We start from the raw sequence: 26,496 nt of genomic DNA on the forward strand, positions 1-26,496 counted from the left end.
AATGAGCTGGTTAATGCAGCAGTACTTAGCATTCAGGGGCTTAACTCAGCCTTGGACTTCAGAGAATTCGGCTCCTTTCCCTCCTCCTTCCTTCACCTCCCCCTCAGACAAAATATATAGCACTGCATGTGGAATACCTGTCCTAAGGAAGCCAAGAGTACTTAGCTGAAGTACTGGGAAATGCCGCACTTAGGATTTCCTGGCAGCTTTTGCTTTTAGTATGGTTATGAAGTCTGGGAGCATCAGAAGTTGCACATCTGCCCACATCCTGCTGATGTTCCCTTTGTTGCTCAGCGTGTGAGGAGGAGGCTGTTCCCTTTGCTGTCCCCATGCAATCCTCCTGGATCCTCTTGTCCCCCATGGTGTGGGTTTGCAAGCTTCTTCTTTCCTATAGCAAAGCTGGCTTCAGAGGTTCCTACCCTTCTGTAATTCACAAGATGTTCAATTAAGCAATGCAGCAATTTCAGTCAGCTTCTGTCACCTCCACAGTCTGTGCAACTGTTTTATGTTTGCATAATGCAAGAAGGGATAGTTATTGTCCCTTAGAAGCAATTTGCTGACTTGGAGAGACAGATGTGTTTGTGCTGCAGGGGTGCAAATGAATGGCTGTGGCTACACCTTTCCTCAAAGGGCTATTAAAACTTTGACTGAACCCCTCCAGAGCATGATCCAACAGCACTTCTGTCAGCCTCTGGGAGTGCCCTTTGTGCTCAGGTGAGTGGGGAAAGCATGTGGGAGCTTGGGAGAGCTGGAGCTCAGTAGGGTGTCCTTACTGACGTGCTGCTACACCCATGCTGACTGTGCCTGTATGTCATGCATGCTTTTCTCCTGCCGCAACATGTGGCTCCATTAGTGTTCTCAACGGACTTTTCTATGGCACTTAAAAACCCTTTTTTTGCAACACCTTTGTGTGAAAATTAGTTAATGCATCTTGTTGCCAGATGAAGGACTGGTGTTGATATCAAGTGCTCTATTGCCTAATAAGGCAGGGTGTCTACTTTAACTACCTAAGTTTTATTTGTTTCTAATGATGACAGGCTGAGAAGAGGCTGTGCCTTTTCTAATCTGTCCTCTCTGTTTTGCCCCATAATTACTGAACTCACTGCTTAGGTCTCCCAGTTGAAAAAGAATCGAGGAGTGCCCCAGTGCGAAGAAATGACTTTAAGAAATGCCATGGACTCACTGTGAATTCTCAGAAAGGCAAAGGAAAAACAAAGTGGGAGAAGCACATGCGAGAGCTGAAGTTAATCATGAGGCACAAACTGTGGGAATTGTGGCTTCCTCAGCTGCAGTGCTCACAGCCCCATTTCCTTCCTTGGGTGCTGCGCGTGCTCTCCATGTCATGTAGGGTGCTCAGCACAGGAATTTCACTGCATCCCTCCCTGAGTATCTGCAGAGAAACAAAGGAAGGGGATTTCTGAGCTTGTTATTAAGTGACTCGCCTTAAAGTTCAAAATTAGTAGGTGAGTGAATTCTGGCTGTCTGTACCTATTTGAAGCCTTCCGGGGGACTTGTACATCAGGGGTCTTACAGTCAATGGCTCCTTCCAGCACACTCCACTCCATCAGGGGAAGTGGAAGTCTCAGATTCTGTCTGTTTTTGAAGGTCGGTATCTTTTCAGTGTGTCAAATAATGACCAAGCACGAGGCCGTGGATTTCAGAACAGCACTGAGTGGTGACTTTGATCTAGTCCTCAGATGGGTGCAGTTGGATGTAAAGTAGGCTCAGTCACTCATACTAAAATAGACATTTGGGTTTTAGTCCCATCCATACAAAATATAACTCCTCAGGGCATCCTCACATTATAAAGGTTAAAAGCTCACAGGGGCCTCATAATTCATAGAAGGTGGGGTTTGATCCAAGATGAGAATTGCTGAGGCATAGGACCTGACTAATTTGCCAAGATATCTGCAGTGAAAGTGCAGTGCTAGGATTCTGGTGGTATTGGAAGGTATAGATTGTGCTTGAGTGTCCAAACAACTGCTTTGGGGTGGGGGATTAAAGAGAAAAAGGAGAAAGGCTTGTGCTTTCTCCTTTTATTTTCTCCTATCTGTAGTTTTGAAACATTATATATGATGTTTCATGTTAGTGGCTTGAGTATCATGTATCATTTAAGCTTGTTATGGAGCTAGGTGTCTGATGTTTTCCTTTCATTTCCTTCCTTTCCTGAATTGTTGGATTCAGTAGCTCTTCACCAGAGTTCTATGTGGAGGATATGGTGACCATGACTGAAGTCAGAGCTGCAGGGCTGGGTTTTAGCCTGGGGAGAGGAGATGAGATCACTGTATGAAATGCCCTTATTTCTTCTCTTTGTTTTTCAGTGGATGAATATATTGCCATTGCTAAAGAGAAGCATGGATACAACATGGAGCAGGTAATAAACCTTTGAATACTTATTTAAAAAGTTGTTTTCAGCAGGTGTTGAAACTTGTCTTAAAGTGACTGCCTACGAGCACCTCTTTCTTCCCTTTTGTACTGCATGTGTTTTCTCCTCTTCTGCTTCTCCCTGAATTGGCCGTTTGCAATGGTGAGCTCTGGGAGTGTAAAGCTCACCTTGAACTTGGTGTAAGAAGTCAAGAGAAGAAAAACATAACTTACATCATAATTTCTAGCAGAGTTAGGCCGCAGGTACTATGCTTCCTGTGATGACCACCCCTTGAACACTTTTGGAACCCCCAAATGCCATTAAAAAGGCTTGTTAGTGGGGATGGCTCGTCTTTGGACAGTTGCCTGTTTGTGTTGCATTTTCTGATTGATTGCTCCAGCTCTGCTTCATGGATGTCTTGGCAGTTACTAATGAGCTGTTGAACCATCACACAGCAATATCCAGGGCTTTTTACTTTTAAATTATATTGCAAACTGTATTGCAGTTCACAGATAACAGCTCAGGAGTCCAGCTATCCCTGAGGCTAGCTAATGCCTTTAGCTTAGAGATTGAAATCCTGTTTTGTGGAGGCAGACCTCTCCTTTACTTGGTCTAGGGTTGTGTACTAATGTTCTCTGTAACTAACATCGATTTCAACACTTGTCAAGGGAGATGAGTTGTGACTGGGAAGTTTTTCTGAGCTCTTTCTGGAGTTCCCTTATTAACTAATACTTTTCCGGAGGTGTAAGGCAGGGAATCGCATGATCTGCTGTATGAGCAAATTACATACTGTTTCTGCAGTGAGATTCTCAGAAAACTTGTAAATTCATGAAATTGTTCGGGCACAGGCCATTAGCATAGAAGCCAGTGGTTTGGTCAGGCAGGGATTCTATTTAAATGACTCTGCTGTCATCTTTGAGTCAGGCTTTCAGTGGTTGATACTCATCCTCAAAAAGATTTCTTGTGGGATGTGAGGATTGAGATTGAGTTAACCAGAAAAACTTTCAGCAAAATCAGGGATGATCAGAGTGGATATTTATAGTTTCCAAGAGCAGAAAATTGCAATAAAAGGAAGGAAAAAAGCGCTAAAAGCCTGCAGACTTAAATCCAGAAAAATCCCTGGATGGCTCACGTCAATTTAGTTGGGTATATCCCAGTACTGGAAACAGTGGGTAATATTTGCTAAAAGAGATTGCCTTAAGGTTTTGTGATTTCAGTGCAGAAGTGTCCACCGAGTAGACTGATCCAGGAGATGGGTGAAAATGAAGCTTGTGATTTTTAAACAAACTGGATTCTTCTGTTTTAGGAAACTTTATTTGGCTAACACAGATTTGTGTTCCTGTAAATGCTGCAAATAGATACCTCCCACCCTTCCCTCAAGCACCTCTTCCCCATCTGTCTTCCCCCTGGCCCCAGTCTATTGAATACAGTAGTGGAAGTTAGGAGGCTTTGAATCAGGACATAGAGTAGCTGAGCTGTATGTGTAAGTGCCCTTCCAAACTCTCCTCATTCCTTCCCCAGCACTTGTGTAATGCTCTGGAGATGTGTCCCAGGTCCTTTGGGATGTGCATGTACCCAGGATCGTTTAGGATTTTCTAGGCAGCTAAGCTAGGCACTTCTAGGAAATAGCTGGGAAGGATCTGTCTTCTGTCTGCAAAGCACATTCTCACTTTGTGTCAGAGGGACTAGCGTCAGGGCTTTCAAATCAGGATGATTTGTGTCACCAAGGAACACTTCCTCTTCAGCAGGTATCAGTCACTGTTGGCTGGGTAGCTCTGGAAGAGCCCATATGGACTCCCTGGAAGCCAGTCAGAATGAGCTTTAGGATTTGGCCACCGTTTGGGCTTTGCTGGCTGGTGTATTCCTTCCCACACACACCTCCCCAGACGGCCATTCTCCTCAGGCCACTGTGCAGGTGACTTGGCAAACACCATAACACAGATTCCCATTCCTCCATCCGTGTCCCCTGCCCAAAGCCCACCGTTGCTGATGAAGACATGCCGGCTTGTTGAAGCGAATGGTGAGCAGCCTGGCTGGTGTCCGGGGCACGCGCCCAGCTCTGCCCAGCAGCTCTCCCATCCAACTGGCTACATCCATGCTGCGAGTGGCTCCCTTACCATTGTCCCTCCTCTACCCATGGCCCAGAGCCACACCGTAGGCTCCACTGCCAGCAGGTGAGTGGTGGGGGCTTGGGGCTGCACTGCTAGTGCTCCCCTCAGCCTTGGCAGCTCTGGGCAGGCGAAGGGCAGCCTTCAGCAGGGCGGCCTGCTTTGCCTGGTGTTGGCAGACTGTTGTGCTGAGCGCTGGGAGCACTGCGATGCCTCTGCCAGCCTGGATCATGCATCCTGGGACAAAGGAGGCTGGAAAAGCTGCGTGTGAGAGTCCAGAGAGCTCTCCTCAGTCAGGATGGTGATGGAAGAGTGTATACAAATATGGTTGGTGCTTAGGCTTATCGTACACAGCTGACAACACTATCATCTTTGGTGTCTGTGTTTTGTTTTTTTTAATGCATATTGGCTTCTTGTAGCAGTACATAAAGCCTTCCTGTTTTCCCTTTGCTTTCTATAAGCAACTCAGTAGTGACTAGCAGTATTTAGCACCCAAGTGGCTCATTCCACATTGAGGTTGGTGGGAATGATGAGGCAGAAAACTTGGTCCTTGATGCCTGCAAAGGAGTTTCTTCTACTCCATGCTTGCTGAAGTGGATGTATAGCATGGGATTTGTGGCTTCTGGGACACCTTGAGTGACTGTGACCAAGATTCTTTCTTGTTCTGACTCTTGGCAAAAAGGGGCTTCTGAGTGGGGGAAAGGAAGATGCTCTGAGCACTGAAAGACCAGCAGGGTCAGGGCAAAATCTTGGGTAAGGTTAATATTTGTGGTCCTGCCCCTCTGCACAGTTTTAGTGAAGCAAGAACCCAAAAAGGAACTGCTTTTTGCATAGCAAAGCATAATGGGGAAGCCCCAATTTTGAAGTAATTTTGTATCTCTGAGTAGAATGGATGAAACTACTAGGTGGGGATTACTGAGGCTGTGAAACCCAAACTGAGTTTGCATATGACGAGCAGGTTACTCTGGTGTTTTACTCAGCATGTTAGGGGTTGTTTTCTCTTTGCAGCCCTTGTGCAAGGCTGGTTTCCAGCTCTGCAGAGTCAGGCCTTCCCAGAATGACTCGCAGTGGTCACTGTTGTACCAGATGCAGCAATGTGTCATAAATCATGTGAGCTGTGCGCCCTTGGGAGAGGGGTGGCTTTGGATGCTCGTCTGGGGGATGCAGAAGGGGGCTGTTTGCAGGTGGTGAAGCACAGTGTGCACACTTGTCTGATTTTTCAGTTCCACAGACTCCTGCAGCAAATTGAGAGATAGGCAATGGAAACAAATGAGCTGCCCCTAAATGAATGAGATTATTTTCTACTATTGGATGGAGACACCTTAGCAACAAGTCAGGGTTGCACACACTGTTTGCCCTGTGCTTCTCCTTTGTTTTCACCCACCCTTTCACCTTTTCTTGCCCTCTCCTCCCCTCCTCCCCCCCCAAAAAAAACCCCTAAACAATCAAGCCCACCTAATTGCATAGGAAATAGTGATGGTTCAGCAATGGCAAAAAGCTTCTCGAGTTCTTTCTGGCTTTTAGGTGGCCTTCTCATGGCTTTGCTTAGCTTTTTTGTGCATATAATGATCAGTAAAGTTTTTTAAAGGTTTCCTTCTCCTGTCTCTCAGCTGTTAGCCATTTCTAACTTTACTATCTCCATCGTTGGACTAAATTCTAGTGTGCTCAGTGTGTAACAATGCGGGTCCAATTCCAGGTTACTTGCACACACACGGGTTTGACATAGCTGAGAATTAAAAATGATGGTTAACCTGGTGCCTGAGAAAAGTGCAGAAGCTGTCTCTTTGCACGTGGTAATGCTACTTGTGGTTACAGTTGTCCCTGTGGTGTCCTTGTTATTTCTAGGCTCTTGGGATGCTCTTTTGGCACAAGCACAACATTGAAAAATCTTTGGCGGATCTGCCGAACTTCACTCCGTTCCCAGATGAGTGGACAGTGGAAGACAAGGTCTTGTTTGAACAGGCTTTCAGTTTCCATGGGAAAACCTTTCACAGGATCCAGCAGATGGTAAGTAGTGTCAGAGAAAAGCAGAACAGGCAATTGGACAGTCTTCAGTGCCGAGCTGCTGTGTGATGCTTCTGAGAGAAAGCAGGCGAAGGGGATATTGGAGGAAAAGTACTACTGTGACTAGATAAAAACAGCGCTGCTTCTGGAGTCCCTACAGAAGTGTTTTCCTGAAGTGCTTTGCCAGCTAAGGATAAATTCTGACTGTGCAATTTTTATTGGTTGGAAATTACGGTTTTCAGTCCCCTGTGTGCTGCAGTAGTGTTTGTCTCAGCTGGAGTTCAAGCATGGTCTGTACGCACATGCCCACCCACACATGGAGTAAAGATTATCTCTGTGCAAAGTTGACTTCTTTCTTGCAGCCTGCTTTTTAGGAATTCATTTTGAGCGTGAAGTCTGTGCTTAATGTGATTTGGGACTGTCAGTGGATGTGTGGTGAAGGTTTGTATATCATTTCAGTCCTTTCCTTTCAATTTCTAGCAATACTTTTAAGACTGTTATTGGAAGCTTTGAGGGTAGGCTTTTGCCTGAAAGGGAACTGCTGGGGGTGTGTGTGGGTGAGAGGGCAGGGTGTCAAAAACCCAGCTTCAGGCAAAAGGCGTTGAGAGGCTGCCTGTTGAAATTCGGAGAGGATAGAATGTAGATTTTTATTTTTTGAGTCTTTCTTTGACTGGTTTGACACTAGAGTGGGAACCAAACTCATCTCCATGCTCCTTCGACCATACTGTTGTGACTGATGTGGTTGCTGTTTGTTAATCTTCAAGGTGCAGTTGAAGGCCTGCATTGCTGATCCTATTGAAGGTGAACAGTAACCTACCTCCCAGGTGTGAAGGAAAGGTTCCTGAAGTGTCAGGTCCCTTTTATCAAAAAGGTGGCAGGAAGAGGCTTGTTTTCCTCATGTCCTTGAATGTCCCTTCACTGTTCTCAGAGTCCCGTAGCACCCAGCTGCATTGGTTCAAGGCTTGTGTCTGCTCTGGGTAGCTGATGCAGGTAGTCTGGAGAGCTGTGAACTCCTGAAGGTTGAAGCAATTTTCTTCTTTGTTCCTCTGTTCTTAATTTACTGCTCAAGGGGGAAAAAGTGTAGGGGGGGAAATGTCCTATGGGGGTGGAAGGAATATGACCTGTTGCTTAGTTTAACACCAGAGCAAAAAAATTACAACTCAGTTTATGTGCAGAAACATGACGCTGTCCCTGGGTGAAGTGCATTCCAATACAGGGATGCCAAGCTCGTACACTGTTCCCTAGGTAATGATATATTTTCTTTTACTGTTGCTCCCAGAAAAACCATCCTGCATAAAAGGAATTAAATGGCACGAAGCTTTGTGTTTAGCAGGGGACAGGAATCAATGGCTCTGGAGTGTGTTAGTTGTTAGTTTATATCTGTTGGCCCATTAGCACCAGTGCGGCTTGGAACCGACGAGAGAGTTGCTGAAGCCAAAGAATGGAAGATGAGTTACGTTATTTATCAGAGCTGATTCTGATGTTTTGGCACACTCAGCGTGTGCTTATAGCCAAGCTGATGTTTGTGACAAACAGCCTTGTCCCTGAGTTTGTTCTGTGGAACTCTTTCGTTCCAATGTACCAGCCTGCTACGTGCCTATTGGCAGACCGACATCCAGATAGCTCACTGTGCAGGCACAGTGTGTGTTTTGGCCTGAACAGATGGATTTATGCCTGCGTGTTGTTGTGGGCCAGGGTGGTAGTTTGTTGTGATCCATTAGGACTTAAAGTCAATGCGCAGTCTGAGAACCAGCTTATTTCAAGTGAAGATTTAAGCTCTCGTATCTTAGTAATTTGGCTGCTGCTCAGTTTTGCTCAGCTTTGTTTTCTTCCCACTCATGTAGCCCTCTGAGCTGAATCACAGGCTCACCTCAAACATGTTTTATTCAGCAAAAGGCTGGACTTTTACCTTGTAGAAATCCTGTGTAAGAATGTGAATGCTGAATACCTGCCAAACAGAGAGTTATTCTTAATGTAGCTTTAGTCTTTTCTGAGGCAGACTACTTATTCATAACCACGGGGCAATGACGTTGGTGGAAGAGGACAAAAAAAATGTCTGACTTGTGGTTTTCCTATATCCTTAATTAACCATACAACAATGTTTCACCTTCTGAAAACATCTTTTGTTGAGACCTTTGAATATGCTTCGTTACATGAATGATGTTAGCGGGGCTTTTTAACCCAATAACAAAGATTTGTATGGGATATAGCCTGCAATTCAACAATTCCTACATTTGCTTCCACATGCCTGTGTCAGCTTTTAAACTGTTTGCTCCCCCTCAAGATCCTGTTTTGGATTTGCTTTTTCTATCTTCTCTTGATCTGAAGAGAAACGGCTACCTGGCTTGGTTGGTTGGAGGCTTGATGAGATGTGCTTTAGAGATTCTAATGTCACAAATAGTCAGGCTTTAGCCTAAAATGGTGTTCATTTAGCAAGGCTGCAGAACTGCCTTTCTGGAAATTCTGGGAGAATTCATAGTGGAGAGATCAGATGTTCCTTGATGAAAACAGACCAATTGTATGTGTACTCCTGGGGATACTCTACATATAAGCGTATAAAAGGATACATGTTTAATTTACAGCTTCCTGACAAATCAATAGCCAGCCTGGTGAAATTTTACTACTCCTGGAAGAAGACAAGGACTAAAACTAGCGTGATGGACCGTCATGCTCGTAAACAAAAAAGGGAACGTGAGGAAAGGTAGGTTTGCAAGCGGAAGGGCTGTGTATTGACACACACTGATTTCTTTAGACTATCTCACATGTTACTGTTATCTGGTAAGAAACTAGCTGTAGGATTTTCCCTTATGTTTCCTGGTACCATGCCTTTTTCCCGACCCCTCCTCCCTGCTATGTGTGTTTTGCTTTGCTTAAAGCCAAAAAGAATGTGTCAGCAATTAGGCGTGCTCCCTTCACCAGCACTGCGCAATTCCTGGTTGCCCTCTAGTGCAATGGTCACCATCCCTGCCTGCCAGGTGTTTGGTTTTTTCCTGATACTGCAAGGGGGTGGAGAAAATGAAATTAAAACTGTTGTTTACAAGCTGTTTGACAGTGGTGTCAGCAGGGCCAGAAAATGAGTAGCACAATATAAGTAATAAAAGAACTAGCAACCTGCCTTTATTTCCTCTATGTGATACTCAGTATAATGCAACACACACTCAGTGGGGCATAGGTTGCAGTGCAGCACCTCTGTGCCAGTGTGTGCACCCACACCCCCTTCCCTCTGCCTTTCACGTGGAAACCTGTGTGTGAGATTTTCAGGCCGAGCTGCATTCCATGAGACAAACAAAGTCAGGCCATTTTTTGTTTGAGTCACTGAGAAGTGGTCTCAGGGAAGCTTAGGATAAGCCCTCTGGCAGGGGTGGCAGTGCTGGTTATATTGAGATCTGAGGGTGGTGGTAGTCAGAAGCTTGCTAGCTAGTGAGCTTACAACTTCTGCAGGTACAGCTTTCTCTGCAAGTTCACTTTCCCTGGTACCCCTGTGTGCTGGTTACAGAGGTGGCTCAGCCAGTGGTCTTATGTGTATTGCTGGAGATAACTGCAAAGTTACTGCCACTTGGTGACTTTGCTTCATTCTGGAGCTCTATGGCCTTAGAAATACGGTCATCTCAGATGTTTGGGAGGGAAAAATCATCCCTTTGAACAGCAGTAAGTCTGCTTAATGTAAGTGCCTTCTCAACCTGTGCTAAAATGCTGCTCACGTCTTTGCAAACCAAACTCGCCCTATCTTGAAGTGTGTCTGACTTAGGAAGACTCCTAAGTTGGGTAAAGTTCTGTCAAAGCCTTTCCCTCCAAGCAGTTGCTGCTCCAGCTGTGTGCTGGCTCCAGGGCTGGATGACGGAGCCCTGTTTGGGAGGGGGGAAAGAGAGACATTTCCAGGGTTGAGACGTACTACACTGAGTCACTCAACCTCTCCCATCTTTCCACTAGATCAACAGTGCTTGTTTAACAGGCAAAACTGGGGAGGAAACTACCAGGCAGCTCATTCTTTTTTCTCATTGGCTTCCTCACTGTGTTCTTCACTGCAATGGTTGTCTTGATTTTCTTCTTCCCATCCTGCTTGTTTATTTCCTACGAATTTGTAAGGAGGAGTATCAGTTATAAGGAACGTGTGTTTCTCTAGTACTTTGTGGTTTAGGCTTATTTCCTATACTAGCTGGGTTGGAAATGCATGAATTTGCTTTACATCTACAGCCTGATGTTAGGCTTCCCTTCTTCCCCTCTGTTGTGTCAAATAGTCAAGCCCCTACAAATCCAAGTGTTTGTCAGCGTAACCACGTGGAGTGTGGGAGCAAAGCTGGGCGAGCTCACGATACTACATCAAATGTAGTAGTACTGAGCCATTGGGTGTTGGCTAAATCTCAAACATGTCCTTCAATTAATAATGATCATTGTCTAAAACAGCAACAATGAGCGAGTGGGTTTTGATCTAGCTCATGTCTGGAGAACTTGCTGGAATTTGAGAGGAAACTGCCAGCGCAGTGAAGCCTGTGGGGTTTGGCTTCTGCAGAAAGGTTGACAGCTGAGCTCAGGTGAGAACACAAGGCAGCTCTGCTGGGGACGAGGTTAAGGGAAGAGGCAGCCTGAGGTGTCGTGCTCAGGTACTGTGCTTTCTCTTCTGTGGCTAAGCAGAAGAAAGGGAAATTCCCCTGTTCTTCAGGTTGTCATGAGAACAGCTCCCTGCGCATTTGGGACCAGGTTTTTCAGGAGCTCTTGCTGGTTGTGTGTCAGGGGTCTCATGTATGCAAATCTGAGATGTCCTTGAGAATTTTATTCCTTGGAATTGTGACTGTACAAATGAAATATCCTGTGGATCAACAGGGGGTTTGCAGGAATGGCTTGTAAAGTGACAGTCCTTGTGGTGGTGGATGCCAAGTGACCCAGCAGCAAATTCCTTAGGTGACATCTGTACAGCTGCAAGGAGGCAGCTGTGAGTCCACTTGTGAATACTCCTTAGCACCTGCCTTACCTATGGCACACACCGGCCTGTTGTCCCCTGCTACTCCAGCACAGCTCCACTTGGGTTCTCCTGCCCAGTGCGGTGCTGCTGTGACATACCTCTTCCAGCTGAAGTTCCTCCTCCAGGCTGTGAAGTTTGACATGACAAAATAGACTTTCTTTTTTAATATAGTAATTTAAAAAACGCTTTGATTAGATCAGCTTATTTCTTCAGTTTCTGGGCATCATCCCAAATGGTGCAATTAACTTTAGTTGTGTACAGTACAAAAAACTCTAAACGGTGAAAATACATTCGATTTAATGTCTGATTAAAATTCCAATGAAGCCAAACTGTCCAGGTGTGCCAAGGTCACTTTCAATACGGCCCCAATCTTGTGCTTTTTATTATTCTGTAACTGATCCTTCTTTTTCTTTTCCAAGGAAGAATGAAATTGGAGATTGTGACTTAAGAAAGAAACCACACCACATTTTAATGCTTTTTCTTGAGGGAGTTCATCCTTTGTTTATCTTTCTGGCTAAATCTTACAGTTGTATGAAATCTGTGTTAGAACTACTTGCTGCTATTCTAAATCTTTGTTTCTGTCTGGGTTTGCCTAAAGTTAGAATTCTCGATGTCTAATATTCTTTAAAAGGTAACTTGTTAGCTATTTAATGTATCCAATCCCTATCCAAGTGGACTTATTTTGCCTAAGTACACCACTCAAGCCTTCTCTAAAAAACAGTCTCCACTATATTTACAACTAAGAATTACTTGTCTTAAGAAACAAATAAATGGAGGGGGAAAAAAAACCCAAACCAACATTGCAGACCCCCAAAGAGCCCACCCACCCTGGTGAAAAGACATAAGGAAAGCTGCTGAATTTACTATTTCATCCATGTATTATTTTTTTTTTTAGTGTGTTATTTGCAAGAAACAGAGCCTCACAAAGTAATGCAGTACTATTTACTCTTGTCTTTCAGTGAGGATGAAATGGAGGAAGCAAATGGAAATAACCCTATTGATATTGAAGTTGAACAAAACAAGGAGAGCAAAAAGGAGGTATAACTTTTCTTACTACCATACAGATGAAAGTGTTTACTTACCAACTGCTTGATGTAGATGCTGACAGTATCTAATTTTCTTTATTTGTGCTTTGTATGGTTGTCATACAAGAAAAGAATTGTCTTCACAATTGTTCTTAGATCAAGACAAGTATAGATAAATGAGGATGAAAGAGGAAAATCTGAAGACTTTACTAGCATGTGCTAGTGTGTTTCATGGATGTTTGGAGTAGACAGAATTGGCTGTGTTAGCCTGAACCACCCTCAGTGGTGGTTGAAGGCAACCTAACTATTTGCTGGGATGGAATAGGAGCACTTCTGTCCCTCTGTGGATAGCTTGGTGGAAGGGAAAGAAATCTTTTAAACTGTTCTAGATAGACTAACAGGAGTGTATTTATCTATGATATAAACTCTAAGGCAAATTCTTGATCTAGTGAAATCCTGAGGGTTTCAGTGATGCCTGGATTGCAGCTATATTTGTGAATGATAAAGGAGATGCTTTTGTATGGACAGTTTTTGTCTGGCAGAGAGGCCTTGTCATTATGTGCAGAATATTATACTTAAAACATACTACTTGAACCTCACTTAAGGTACTTTAAGTTGGCATACAGTTCTGGATGAAGACACGTGGGTACACATATGCTTCTGAAAATCTAACTTTGTGATGCTCATCTAGAAAGCGTGTCCTTTATTTTCAGGCATGTAACTTGTGGGTGATTTGGCACCAAACAAAAGAACCTTGCAATTTAGCAGCAGTATGGGTTGTATGTACGTATGAGTGAGTGCTATAGGAAGGCGTTTACCCTAAGGCCTTCTCCTTGAAGTGACTCCATCCGCTGGCTTCTTGCAGCCTGCTTTCTCTCAGTGATGATAGTCTTTGTCATCTGATTTATTTTTTTAAATAATCTTTAATAGAAGCTATTTATAGGGAGAGATCACTAAAATGATTTAAAACTGTGATTGCACAACAGGCAAGAGCATGGACCCAGAGCAGTGCTTTTGGTCAGTCACTGTCAATGAGATTAATTCTTCTAACAAATTATTCTGAAGGGAAGTAACTGAAAAAAGTCATATCATTCTGGTCTGTTCTCTACCCTTGTGGAGTGCATTACCTAGGAGCAGGGTTGCTGTGAAGCCACTCATTGATTCCTACAAGAAGCTGAGCTGTTGAAAGCCTTGACAACACCCAGGCTTGAAGGATCCTTCCTTGGCTAAGTATCAGTGGCATAGTGTGGCTGTCCAGAATGCCTTGTGAAATATTATTAATATCATCTCATTCCCCCCAGCCCCCTTTTTTTAAAAATAAAAACATTTCTAGTTAGTATTTTACACTTTGTTTTCTGAAAGATTGCTTTTAATCCCTTTTATTACTGCTTCCTTCTCTGACACTCTGGCTTGCTGTGAAGTTGCTGCAGAAGGGGGAACAGTAGCTCTTCGCCAGCTTTCTGCCTCTGCTTTAAGGCCAAAGCAGAGCAGATGGCAAATAGCTGCCATCAAGACATTTGCAAAAAGTCTTGTATGGGAGTTGAATGCCCCCCTTTGGTACTGCCCCAGACCACAGTGTGCTCTAACCTGACTCAAAGGTCATTTGAACTCACCAACTGTGTGCAGTCACACTTGCTGCGGGGGCAGGTGGCCTTCTGGGGTCTGTTCTGGACAGTGGCTGGTTGTTCTGCTAGCCAGAACAAAGCTGACAACCAGCTTTGACTGATTGGAGTTAATGCAGTTTTGCAGTACTTCAGTCTGGAGCTGATTAAAAATGCCTCGAGAGAGCAGGTATTTGGGAAGAGGGGCTGTTCCTGGTAGCTGCATTTAATGACTTGGTCAGCCACGCACCAGCAGCCCCAGACTGTTACCGTAAAGACCCTCCCTGTCTCAGCCCCATGGAGACAGTTTTTCAGCTCTAAGATGTGTCACTTACTGTATGAGTTGTCAAGAAATAGTGGGACTTCTCAGAGTATCTGAAATCTCTCATCTGTGTTTCCTCTTTTGGGGATCATTGGAGGGGGAATCTTCCCTTTTCTTAGTACTTTCAGTATTACTACAGCTGCTCAGGTTCCCTCAGATAGTGACTCCATAATATAGATGTCAGGGCTACTTTCTTAACATCTCTTCCTGAGGCAGTTGTTCCTAGAAATTCCTCCCATTTCATCCCATGTTTTTACATGGATTGAGCTTGGTCTTGGAGGTCTTTTCCAACTGTGGTGATTCCATGATTCTGCCAGTGTTCTGGCTTTTCATCCACAACAGGGACGAGCTTCATTTTTTCATTTCATTTTTTCTTCACAGTGTAAAACAATTGTCTGAAACTTGCTTTCATTTTTACTTAAAGTTGAAGCTACTGAGATACTTGCAGTGCCAGCATTGCCTGTTGATCACCTTATGGCTTGAACTTGTTGGAGACATTATTGCACAGTCCTGTGAAATTCTGTATGCAGATGAAATATGAATAAATCTGAAACATCTAACCACGTTGAATAATTTACCTGGCTCGGTTATCAAAGTGCTTGCTTCTGAAGCAGAGTGCAGAGCTTACCTCATTTGTTTGTAGCTAAGCCAGCCTGGTTTCTCCTGCTCCCTACTCTCCACTGCAAAAAAGAAATCTGGTCTATCTCCCACAACAACAATAGTTACTTCTTGCTTCTGGGCTTGCCTTAGGCATCATCTCTCACAGTTCTTCATGCTAGAAGAGGCAAGAAAGAAGAACAGACAATTGTCCACATTACTGCTCCAATATGTCTCCTGAGCCTGTGCAGAGTGTGCAGGATATTGTTTGCTGCAGCTGCTCTGGGCTTCTCCAGGCTCTGGGAGGCAGAGCCAAGTGCTTACAGGGGGCTTTGTGCAACCTCGTGTGGGTTTTAGTGCTTGCTAATGAGCAAATGCCGTGGATTGGGTAGAAACTGCATGTAGCTGCAAATTAGGAGGGGAACAATAGTGCTAACTGAGGCCAGTGTTTTAAAACTGGCAGTGATCGAGTGGAGGATTTCAGATGTGTGGCCTCTCCACCCTTCTTTCTCTCTTCCTGCCCGTCTTCTGTTCTGTGTTCTGGGCAATGTTCCAGCCACTGGATAATAAATCTTGGGTGTGTGTTGCTTATTGAGAGGAACTTCTGGAAGAGATGTTTAGTATTAGGGAATCACATATGCTCTTTGAAGGATCTTTACTATTGCATCTTACCTAGCATGCCTGTTAGTAGCGTGTGGCCAATGCTTTGCTTTAGCCAGAATGCATACAAATTAGTGGTGTGTGAAGTATTCCCTTTTCCAAAAGAGGTTGAAATTTTGTTTGTGGGCAAACGACATTACTTTAATTGAACATTATATACCGGTGCTAGGCAGGAAAACTTCCAAGCTTCCAAGAAACTGCTTAATGATCTAAGAACTGCTTTGCAGTCACCCCACTCCTTCATCCGTTGCTTTTAAATTAGTTTGCTGTATCCTTTTCCTGTCTGACATACAGAAAAGGTAAATCTTTGCTAGCTGTGTTCTTCTCCTGTCTCCACCTTCCACTTTGTTTTCTTCTGCTGTTCAGTTAAACTAATGTATTGAGACCTGATGTCAAAAGCAGGGAAGAGAGGTTTTGGAGTCTTTGCAAGTATCCAGAATATTTAAATGACTGAAAATTCCCAAAACGGGAATGTGCTGAGAAAGCACCCAGCTTCTCCTGTGAATGTTGAAAGCTGGCTAGAAGATGATGTGTATAAGACAGTGTATGTATGACGTGCTACTTAAAACAAAACAAAATCTTCCCAATTTCAAGCTACTTTGTACATTCTGCAAACTGAGGATGACTGTAAATGAGCACCTGAAGCATCTTGCTAATCTGACGGCATAAATCCTTGTTGGAAAAGTGACTTGTGTCTAGACTTGTGTTTTTTGTGTGATCACAAGAGCGAGCATCCACAGCTTGTGTGAATATTTCTTTGGTCACTTCAGACATTGCGTGTGTTTTGTATAATCTTTCCTAGGTGCCTCCCGCTGAAACTGTTCCTCAGGTGAAGAAGGAGAAGCACAGTACACAGGCCAAGAACAGAGCGAAGAGGAAACCTCCCAAAGGAATGTTCCTTTCTCAAGAAGACGTGGAGGCCGTTTCTGCCAATGCTACAGCTGCTACCACTGTACTCAGACAACTGGACATGGAATTAGTCTCAATCAAGCGACAGGTACGGGTGATGTAGTTGAGGAATAACTGCTAGTTTTGATGGTAGTGCCTGTCACATCTGCACAATCCCCGGTAATTTGTAGCTAGATGATGACTATGCACATCATTATGTGGCTTAATTGACAAGCTGCTGGCCTTATGCTTTAAATTAACGCAGCCATGTGCTTTCCTCTCTTATGCTTTTGTTCTATGAGATGCCTACTTTGTATCAAAAGTGAAGCAAAGGAAAATCCATAGCACTGACCTGAAGGAACTTCTTTTGGCTCTCGGTGTTTCTTACAGTTCAAAGTTCCTTCCTTTTAACTATGAATTTCCATCAGATATCATTGATCTCACAAGTTTGATTTCAATCTGCAGAAGTCAATTTCCTTTATCTTTTCCCATGGTACTTTTGGAACAGACCATTGTAGTGTTTTGGTTTTTTTTCTCCTTCTTCTTCTTTCCTAGACAGGCATCATACATATTTTCCTACACACCTTTTGTTAATCTGATGGATCTGTCTTTTAAATGGTTACGGACAAATGTTACGAACAAATGTTTTTTTCAAGTATCTATTAGTATAGACAGGTTTACTACATGAGTCTGTTTCCTGGATGAGAACATTTTCAGTGTTTTTGAAGTAGAGATCTGGCTCAAGCTCTTTATTAAACTTAATAGAATTGGTATTTTGGCCTGAAGCCTTCTTGGCGCTCTGGGAGAAGCAGAGCTCTCTAGCAGTTTTTGATTCATTACTTGCCGTGAACAGGGCTTTCATCTTATACTGGGCTCCATATAGACCTGAAGGTTGGAGCAGTTATTGCTCCAAATGAGTTGCAGGTAGGATAGAATAAAATAAACAGGGTCTCCTAATATTGTAGTTGCACTTACATTCCTTTATTCCAAATAGTTTTTTTTAATCAGAAAAGATAGGTGGTGAGAAGCAGGATGCTGAGGTGGTGTGGCTCCCCCTGAGGCTGCTGGAAGCTGGCCTGCCAAAGGTTTTTATCCTTGTTAAAGGGATGAAACTTTCTTTACAGATTCAAAATATCAAACAGACAAACAGCGCTCTCAAAGAAAAACTTGAAGGTGGGATAGAGCAGTACAGACTTCCGGAGGTAGGATCATTTTCTGACCCTTGTTTCTTGTGGAGATAAAAGCTAATCTGTATCACCATATCAGGGCTGCTCATCTGGTCGGTAAGCTAGGACCAGTGCCTTGTTATCAGAGTGAATCAAGACCTTTACCGTGTTCACTGTTGTTGTGTAATGGAAGTGGGAATGAGAGGGAAGAAAGAGCAATGCTTTATGTGTGCAAACGGTTTGTAGCAGAAGTACTAGTATCCCAGATTTTTTTTTCAGTGTTGTATCCCCATGCACCTGTGAGATGTGGTTGCTTTTCTCTACATGCTGAGAAACAAGGAGGTACATTAACAGCCTGTCCTTTCTCTTGGCACTCAGTGCTTTTGCTGTTTTTCTTCCAACTCTGGCACCTCATGATGGAAATAATTTGACCAAGATTACAGAGGGTGCCTGTGATAAAGACAAGTAGGTGCTTCTGAAGAGTTTGTGGCTCTTGGTTATCTGCTGAAACTGTTCCCTATCTTTTTATATCATCCGGTGACTTACAGGTGCCGTGTGTGTCACAGTTAACTGAATAGATGCCACACGCTGTTCTTTGTTGAAAACAATGCTGCTACTAAAATGAGTGATAGTTTGACTAACAGTGAATTAATTGCTGTGTTTTTGTGAGGTTTTTATGAGCTTGGTTACAAGTGGAAATTGCCGGTTATGTTAATGTAAGCTATCTGATTTTTATTTATTTTTTGCCATCTAGGTTGTTCAGAAATTTAATGCACGTTGGACCACAGATGAGCAGCTTCTTGCTGTGCAAGGTATGGCACTACAAGTGTATTTGTACTTCAGGAGGTTATAATAAAATCTCTTGCATTTCACAGCTGTTTCAGTGCAGCAGCTAATGAAGGATTTTGTTGTTGTTGTTCTGGTTTTTTATGCATTAACAAACAAGGAACCTGTTGTCAGCCCCTCCCCCAGCTGTATGCATTGGTAAATATGAGCGCTTCATATGATTTTTGCTTGTCCCAACTTTCTGAAAGGGAAACCCTGCTGGGGTCACAGCTTTGCTCTTTGCATGTGTGACTTCTCAAGCAATACAGGCAGATTTACACAGGTCTTCTAGATTTTGCTCTGCCTGCTGCAGCTCCTTTTCTTCTGTGGGGCTAGTCTTAATTGTGCCTCATGCACAACTGAGACTGTTTCCTGCTGGTTTAATCAGAGAAGGACTTGAAAACCAGGCAGAAGTTCAGCTTCGGATCCTTTTGCTGTGACTCGAGCCTGATTTGTGGTCTTTGTGGAAATAACACTTTACTTTTGTTTTTCTTCTTGTTGCTTTTAGCAATCAGGAAATACGGACGAGACTTTCAGGCAATCTCTGATGTGATCGGTAACAAATCTGTGGTGCAAGTGAAAAACTTTTTTGTAAATTACCGACGTCGTTTCAACATAGATGAAGTTCTACAGGAGTGGGAGGCAGAACACGGCAAAGAGGAGACAAATGGAACCAATAGCCAGAAGCCTGTAAAATCCCCCGATAATTCCACTAAAATGTCTGAAGAGGAAGATGAGGTAAATTCCATTGAAAAGTGACAAAGCTTCCAATCTGAGCTCAGCTCATATACATATAGAGGGGTGTGTGTGTGTGTATCTTCAATGAGTCAGTTTTTAATTCTAAAATAAAGTGCAGCTGAGCATATTTTGATTCAGATACACAGATCCCAACATTGATTTTGGGAGTGCTGGATGTATGTGAAGGTGGAAAGAGAGCACTTAGTCTGCAGCCTTCTGATGGTGTCTCATCGGTACACAGACGTTTTAATGATTCTTGCTGCTGAAACCCGATAGGTATTTATATGACTTGGACGTTTTCCCTGCACACAGTTCTCCAAGCAGTTGTTCTAGGTTTGGCTCTGTGAGATTCTCATAGATTTCAGAGGCAAAGCTGTCTTTCACTTTGATTATGGAATGGTTTCACTTAAGGGAAGGGAAGAAGTCTATGAACAATGAAGTGTGTGATTCTGTTTGTTCTGGAATTACCTGGCAGCAGGACTTCCTTGAATTTACAGCAGTTTCTGTGAAGGCATTACTAGAAACAGCCTTTCTGCTCTCCTCACTAAGGTTCTGTTTCTCAAAAGACAGCGTGTGCTTAAAGTTAACTAAGAGATCGAGTATTTAAGTCCCAGAGTTGGCTATGACAATGTAATACTGACATGTTATTGCAAAAGAAACCCACACTTAGGGGTTTGTATGTTAAAAAAATAAGAAATATATGATCAGGGGCTTCTCTGGGGCTTGTTTTACAAGACAGCTTGGTGTAAAAGCTGCATCTTCTCAAATGCAGTCAACAGTACAAGGCAAATTTAGGTCTGGCATGGGCTGAATAAAAATAATTGTAAGATTTCTCCATCTACTGGATATTTTTTTCCTAAGTTGATTGTGGTTGGTTCACTTGTAGCTTGCTTGTTGTTCAGACGCTCGGAGATCAGAACTTCATTGCTTCACAAATCCTAGTAGTGTGCTCTCCAAAGATGCTTATATTTGGGGTCTGGGTCCAAAGGTGTGAACAGAACCAAATTCAGAAATACTTGCATTCCTTGGAGGTGAATGAAATTGCCTCGTTTCTCCAGAATTGAAGGAGGAGCAGAGAGGCTGGTGTAACTAATCCATAGGCAACTTTGAAACAGCCAATGTCATTGCCTTTTCCTGTGACCAGTAGAGCTGTATCTCGTCAGTGCTGAACTTCTGAGCCCTTGGATTTGCTGTCTTCAAATGCACTCTTGCTCTTCAAAGTTAAAATCCAGGAAGAGTGTCTCATTTGAGGTAGAAAGCAAATGTCTGTTAACGGCAGGAACTGGTGTTTGTTGCTGCAGCCAAGTGTTTGGATCCTGGAGTGAGGTGAATTCCAAACAAGTTGGCTTAGGAGGAGGAAGGAGACAGGAGGCATGACTGCAAGGTCTGGTGTTAGAGCTGTGGGACAGGAGTTAGTGCTCACGCTAATGATGGAAAGCACCCGGGCTGGATTTGAGCACGTGCTGAGTGGTAGAAAGAGGAGCAAAACAAGTCTGGTGGGAATAGTTGCAAAGCCCAGATAAAAGGAAGATACTGTGAGAGTGAAACAGCTCGCTGTGCCTGCAGTACAGGAAGGGATAGGGACAGCTTGTCTGCACCAGGCTGACGCAGGGTGGCAGGAGCTGCCAGCCGTGACATACCGTGTGTGCTATAAACCAGCACCATGTGATGTGGCTTGTGGTTCTCAATGAATCCTCTTCTGGATGGTAGGAACTGCTGTGTTGTTGCTGGGAGGAGGGAAGTGCTGGCAATGTAGAGAGGATTTTAATTACTGAACCCTCAGCTTTCTGTAGCAGCGCCAGAGTAAGGGGCACACGGGTATCCCATGGTGAAGTTGTAATGCCCACTGAGCTCACATCAGACATAAATTTTGCCTCTCAGCGTAGAGCTCCTGCCTTGAGAAGTAAAGCACAGTGCTGCAAGGAGCTGGCTCAGTGGTGCCTGCCAGAGTGGTTCTGGGCATGAGGAGTGTGACTTGGATTATCACGTAAATGATCTCTTTGGGTTAGGAGGGGCATTCCTGGCCTGCTCTCAAGAGCTCTTCTTTCACAAGCTGCTTGGGTGGGCAGGAGATGATGTTGCTGGCCTAAGGCTGCAGCGCCTCCGGTACTGTCTCCTCTGGCATGTGTTGTCTGCCTGGCCCCAGCTTAACAAAAGCTTCGTCAGCCCTCTGACTTTTCTGGGCTTTCCCCTTTGGTGTGTTTTCATTGCAAGTTCCTCTTTTGTTTTTTCCTTCTCCCCCCACTTTGATGTGGGGAGGTGAGACACTCTCAGGTCTGGTCTTAATCCTGGTGTGGTAGAGAACAGGGGAAGCTGCTGTGATTTTCCCCATGTGCCAGGTTTGGCCGTCTCGTTGCTTTCAGTATTTGGGGTAAAGTTTGAAGATAAAAGAAAAAGCCTGTGTGTATTCATTTGTGAACTAAACATCTTTTTTTTTTCCCCTTCCTCCTTCCTTCCAGGCTACTTCTGTTCTTGATGTCAGATATGCATCTGCTTCGTGAGAAGGTGCTGTAGCCTAGAACAATTTGTGTTGACTACTGTGTTATCCAGGATATCAGGTATTAGCAAACCTCAGACAGCCATCTGCATCATATCTGTGGACAAGCAGCTATTACCAAAAAAAGGCAAACGCTTCCAGTCCTGTGCTACATCTGCCTTAATCTCCCCTCATTCCTTCATACTGCCTCCACTTTCTTTCAAATGCACCCAGATAGCTCAGCTCTCCATCGCATCGACGTCCTGCTTGAGCATGGGGATTTCTAGAACCAGTAACACCTGTCTGTAATTTCGACCAACCTGCAAAACAAAAGGAGCTCCTTAGCAGCCCCACAGTAACTCTACGTGTTAGGAGTTCTTATAATACTTGGTCCATAGGGTATAAGTACATATTGCTGCATGGCCTTGTGGTCTCTGCTTCCTGTGTATTCTTACGATGACACTATTATTAGCGAGCTTTCTATAAAGGAGAGGCCTGTGCACATGCCAGTGGTGTCAAGTTTGTTCTGAAATGACGGGGCATGTTAACAAGCGATCTTGAATAATGCAAAGTGATAGGAAATGTTATCTCGAAGGTTTGGTCAGTCCAAGGTTGTGGAAGTAATTCATTACACTGCTGGTTTGTGCAATTCTTTCCACTGTATTTGTGTGTTCTTGCTTCATAGAAAGCTCCCTAAATGAGCATTTTATTCCTGTATATTTTAATGGCTTTTATTTAGTGCAAAAGGGAATACGTAACCTGAAACTGTTTGATATGCTTTTTAACCCCTGGCATTCAGCATTTGCATTGCAACTTGTTAAATGAGTGCTACACAACTTTCTTTTTCCTGATCCTCTGCGGGATTAAGTCAAAACAACTTTCTCTGGTGCCTCTCCTTTTTGGAATATGTGCCTTTTTACATTTGGCTATCACAGGTCACTTCCAGTCCCAGTGTCTCATCCCTCTTCAGGGCGCTGTTTGCCAAAGACATCGAACTACTTCTCTCACTGGAAGTCTGGGCAAGGGTTGGAGAACAAAATTCACCCTTTGGTCTCTTGGAAGTTTCTTGGTGAAGAGTCGGGTTAATTTCATTGGCCATTTTAACCCCTCTGAAGCACACGTCGCTTTCATGTTCTGAACCAAAATATGCAATTTAAAATCTAAGAGGTGCTTTTCCAAATACTTGGTGCACGCAGCTTTCAGACCCCCAGCCCTCTGTGCGGCAGATCTGTGCTGTGATCTGTCTAGCTGGCTTGAGCTGGAGCTGTTCTTGGAAGTCCTGCATTAGGACTTTGCACCTTGAGCGAGGCAGTTGCTGGCTGCTGAGCAGACAGTATTTAGAGGAGCTAGGAGGAGCAGTATTACTTCTCGCCTGGTGGAAAGCTGCAAAATAACACTAGTCACAAAGCATTTAAAAAATGGTTAATTTAATGATGTTGGAAGAAACCAACAGGTGTCTTTGCAGGTGGAGAAATGGACCTTTGCCTCTCTTCCTCTATAGAAGATTAGGGTCAGGACAGCACACAGCATTGTGCAGCACCAGCTTCCTAATGCAACCTGGAGTGAGCTCCTCTTGCCCTGCCATGCAGCTGAAGTGCGGTGCTCTGTGTCTAGCCCCTAACTTGATGCTGATGCTTGAGTCGCTGTGCTGTGCTGGCTCAGATCTTTGTATGTAAAGCAGCTAGGTCAGTGACTGCCAGAGAGCTGCAGTTACACCTCTCTGTGGTCACAACCCAAGGAAAGGCAGGGAGGTGGCCTCGAATACCTCTGCGGTCATCTCTTCCTCATGTGGGGAAAGTGATTAATCATCAAATACTGAGCAGTGACACACTGGTGAAGGAGCAGGTGGGCATTTCTTAGGCTGTGCTGCAGTGTTTATTCCAAAGTTGGCCTTTTTAGCCACTTGTGCAGCTATTTCTGAGTGTATTTGTTCTGGTAGCTCCAGAGAGATCCTTAGAGTTGATGAGGGACTGGAAGGGAACCTCTCCCCGTCCTCTCTGTTGGAAACTTATCTCTTATGTGTCCCAAGTCCGTGGCAGTATCCTTAGAGCTGTCTCTGTGGAGTGGCAGCTCTGAAGGTGGACCTGTGTGTGTCCCTTTGGTCCCACTGCTGCTGGGTAGGAGACGAGTCTTTAGCCAGCGAGAGGTAGGACTAAAGGTGGGCAAACAGCACTGTGAATTGAGCTGACAGTTGTGCAAAGCAGTGCTGCTCGTTAGAAGTACCCTAATGCTAAACTTCCTGCTGGCATCAGTGTGCAGAGAGATCTGTGCCAGTGTGAGGGGACTGTGCAATCTCACATCCTGGCTGGTGGAGCTCTTCAGTCCGGGCTTCTGCTGGCCACTGAGCTACCTGTGAGGACTTCTTGGTTTTTGCCCTCAAATCTGTCCATCTTATGATCAGAAAAGTTGTGTTTTGGCTTCATCCCCAAGGGGTAGGGGGAAACGTGTATAATTCATGATATTAGGAAGAAAAAAGTTGTTCAATTACTTTTTCAGTTGACAGCTATCTTATTGTAGTTGAGACGTACAATATAATAGCACTGTATTTTAAACGCTTAGGTTGTTTTGGTTTTTTTTTACATTCTCTTTAACTATGTTTTTAAATGCGATAAAATCATTTTAGCTTTTGAAAGTTCAAATGGTTTGGTCTTGTTTAGGTGAAGACCCTCTTTTCCTTATTTTAAATGGATCAAGCATTAGCTACATCAACTGGTTGCATTCTGATTAGAAGGGTCCACAAAGATAACTGCGTAAGATAGAATATTCACTTAAATTTTGTTTCTTAAACTATCAATGTGAATGTCATAATTATATATATTTTGTGGAAAATGGGAAATAATTTCTCCTAAGTATAAGTTATTGTGCAAAATATGGTATGGTTAAAGAAAACGATAGTTTAAGTTTTAGTTTTAGAAATCTTAAAGATATAAAAGTGTATTGCATATGCATAAACAAATTTCATTTGTTCTATTTAATTTCTACGTAGTGGTGTAAAGTGCTAGGTAACTTCTTTTCTCTGCTTATCCATTAAACAACCTTGTTACTTGAATATGTGTGTTTAACTGGTTTGAAACGGTGATCAATATTTTGTAATATAATCTTACAACCAAGGGAAAAAAAAAACCAACAAACCACACGCCTCAGTTGTGCTTAACAGTATAGCAACAATGTACAATCAGATGCTTAAGACCATAGTAGCCATAGCTGGTAGTGCAACCACAGTGGTTGTCGTGATACACTTAATGCCGGTGGGGGATAGTGGAATCCTAATATATTTTTATGAATTTGCAACCAGGATGTCCCCATAAATATTCACTAGAACACTTTTTTTAGTAGTTACTCTAAGAGTGAAACTCTTATTCTCTCAAAGCAATGTCCTGACAAACATTTTTCTTTCCTGTACAGAGTCATCTGAAACGTTACGTAATAAAATATGCTCACTGTCACTTTAAATTTCAGTTTGTATTCTCTAAATGGCTGAAATGCTGTCGGTATTCTTGCACACCAAATATGAGCCAAGCAGTGCATTACAGTAACTCGAACACTGGGTTTGCAAACATCCATCCCCAAGTCAGCGAAGCGCAAAAGGAGCCCTAAGAGATATCTCTAATTGCGCTCCTGTTCTCCAGCCTGTACAGAACTGTGCATACCCTGTTTGACGACGGATGGCCCGATACCTATCTGAAAAAAAGGGGGGGAAAAAAAAGGAAAAATAGAAAAAAAAAAAAAAACCGAAAAAAAAAAGGAAGAAAAAAACGTTGTTAGCTCCAGCTTGTCTTCAGCAAGTCAAAATCTAGCGATCTTGTGCAATGCCCCTAAAGCAAATACTTTCTGCCACTCCCTGGATTAATGCAGCTTTTCCTGTTGATAGTAAAGCACAATTGCAGTGAAAGTTACAGTTCAGAAGATGGAAGGTCAGTATAGTCTATGCATGTTGTATAATAATGAGTGTTTACATTCATATTCTCCTAAAATAAAATTTATACTGGAGTGTATAGTATTCCATTATGTAGATTTTATCAATTTTGTTAACTGCTTATAGATTGCTTAAAAGAAGTTTTTTCAAGATTTTAAAAGATGTATAAGGTTAAGTTTGCAAATATAATGGAAATGCTGTATAGCTTTTGAAGTGATAAAATACTCGTCGGGATTTTAAAGAAAGTATGTTGTAATAATGCTGTTGTAAGTAATATTTTAAATGTCTTTTTTGCCTGTTTTCTATTATTCAGCACACTTACTGTGATGAATGTTCATAGCATTATAAAATTGCTTAGCCACTGAAAAGTAACATTTGGTTTTGAATTATTTTACTGTACGAGGAATTATAGTGGGGTAAATTCCTTTGTGAAATTCTACATGATCCATTTTTCTATGATTTCCAATGTTTGCTGACATCAAATAAAAATTTTTTCAAGCCATTGATGTAATAAAACACGTAGTAAAAATGTGATTGATGTAAGACGCCGTTCTGAAACCCATCACCCACCTCTCAGTGTTTGGCTGTGGGGATCGCCTGGGGGCTCGCCCCATCCTTACCTGTGGGTTTCCAATGGCAGTAATGTATGAGGTCAGCAATTAGTCACGTCTTTATGTATGGAAAGCACAGGCAGGTTTAAGAGTTGAGTGTTCTACTGAAGAGCGTCTCTGTAAGACTCCTGCTGGTGGAGAGCGCTGTCCCAGCCCTATAAGGAGGTAACTGCTGCTTCAGTGAGGTTCTTTGACGTGGATCCTGCAGCCCTTAACCTTCAAAACAAACACGCT

General features: G+C 43.4%; 1 protein-coding gene across 2 annotated transcripts in view; it reads left to right on the forward strand.

Annotated features, from left to right (window-relative positions):
- RCOR1 (REST corepressor 1) overlaps nucleotides 1-26,167 on the forward strand; it is a 75,252-nt gene extending 49,085 nt beyond the window's left edge. The window contains exons 4-12 of one of the 2 annotated variants that reach the window (XR_014946794.1): nucleotides 2,322-2,374; nucleotides 6,319-6,480; nucleotides 9,060-9,178; nucleotides 12,397-12,475; nucleotides 16,445-16,639; nucleotides 17,655-17,732; nucleotides 17,976-18,038; nucleotides 18,451-18,508; nucleotides 19,030-19,147. Coding sequence is in view for 1 of the 2 variants with exons in the window: in XM_015865601.2 (XP_015721087.2) it covers nucleotides 2,322-2,374; nucleotides 6,319-6,480; nucleotides 9,060-9,178; nucleotides 12,397-12,475; nucleotides 16,445-16,639; nucleotides 17,655-17,732; nucleotides 18,451-18,508; nucleotides 19,030-19,259; nucleotides 21,719-21,760 (1,016 nt within the window). In the remaining variant the exon portion in view is untranslated. Of the gene's footprint in view, nucleotides 1-2,321; nucleotides 2,375-6,318; nucleotides 6,481-9,059; nucleotides 9,179-12,396; nucleotides 12,476-16,444; nucleotides 16,640-17,654; nucleotides 17,733-17,975; nucleotides 18,039-18,450; nucleotides 18,509-19,029; nucleotides 19,260-21,718 lie in introns of those variants that run through there. The other variant, XM_015865601.2, reaches the window with a different exon arrangement.
- Nucleotides 26,168-26,496: the final 329 nt, after the last annotated feature.

This window comes from Coturnix japonica, chromosome 5 (genome assembly GCF_054131305.1).
Source record: "Coturnix japonica strain WE chromosome 5, WE-NBRP24, whole genome shotgun sequence".
Classification (NCBI taxonomy): domain Eukaryota; kingdom Metazoa; phylum Chordata; class Aves; order Galliformes; family Phasianidae; genus Coturnix; species Coturnix japonica.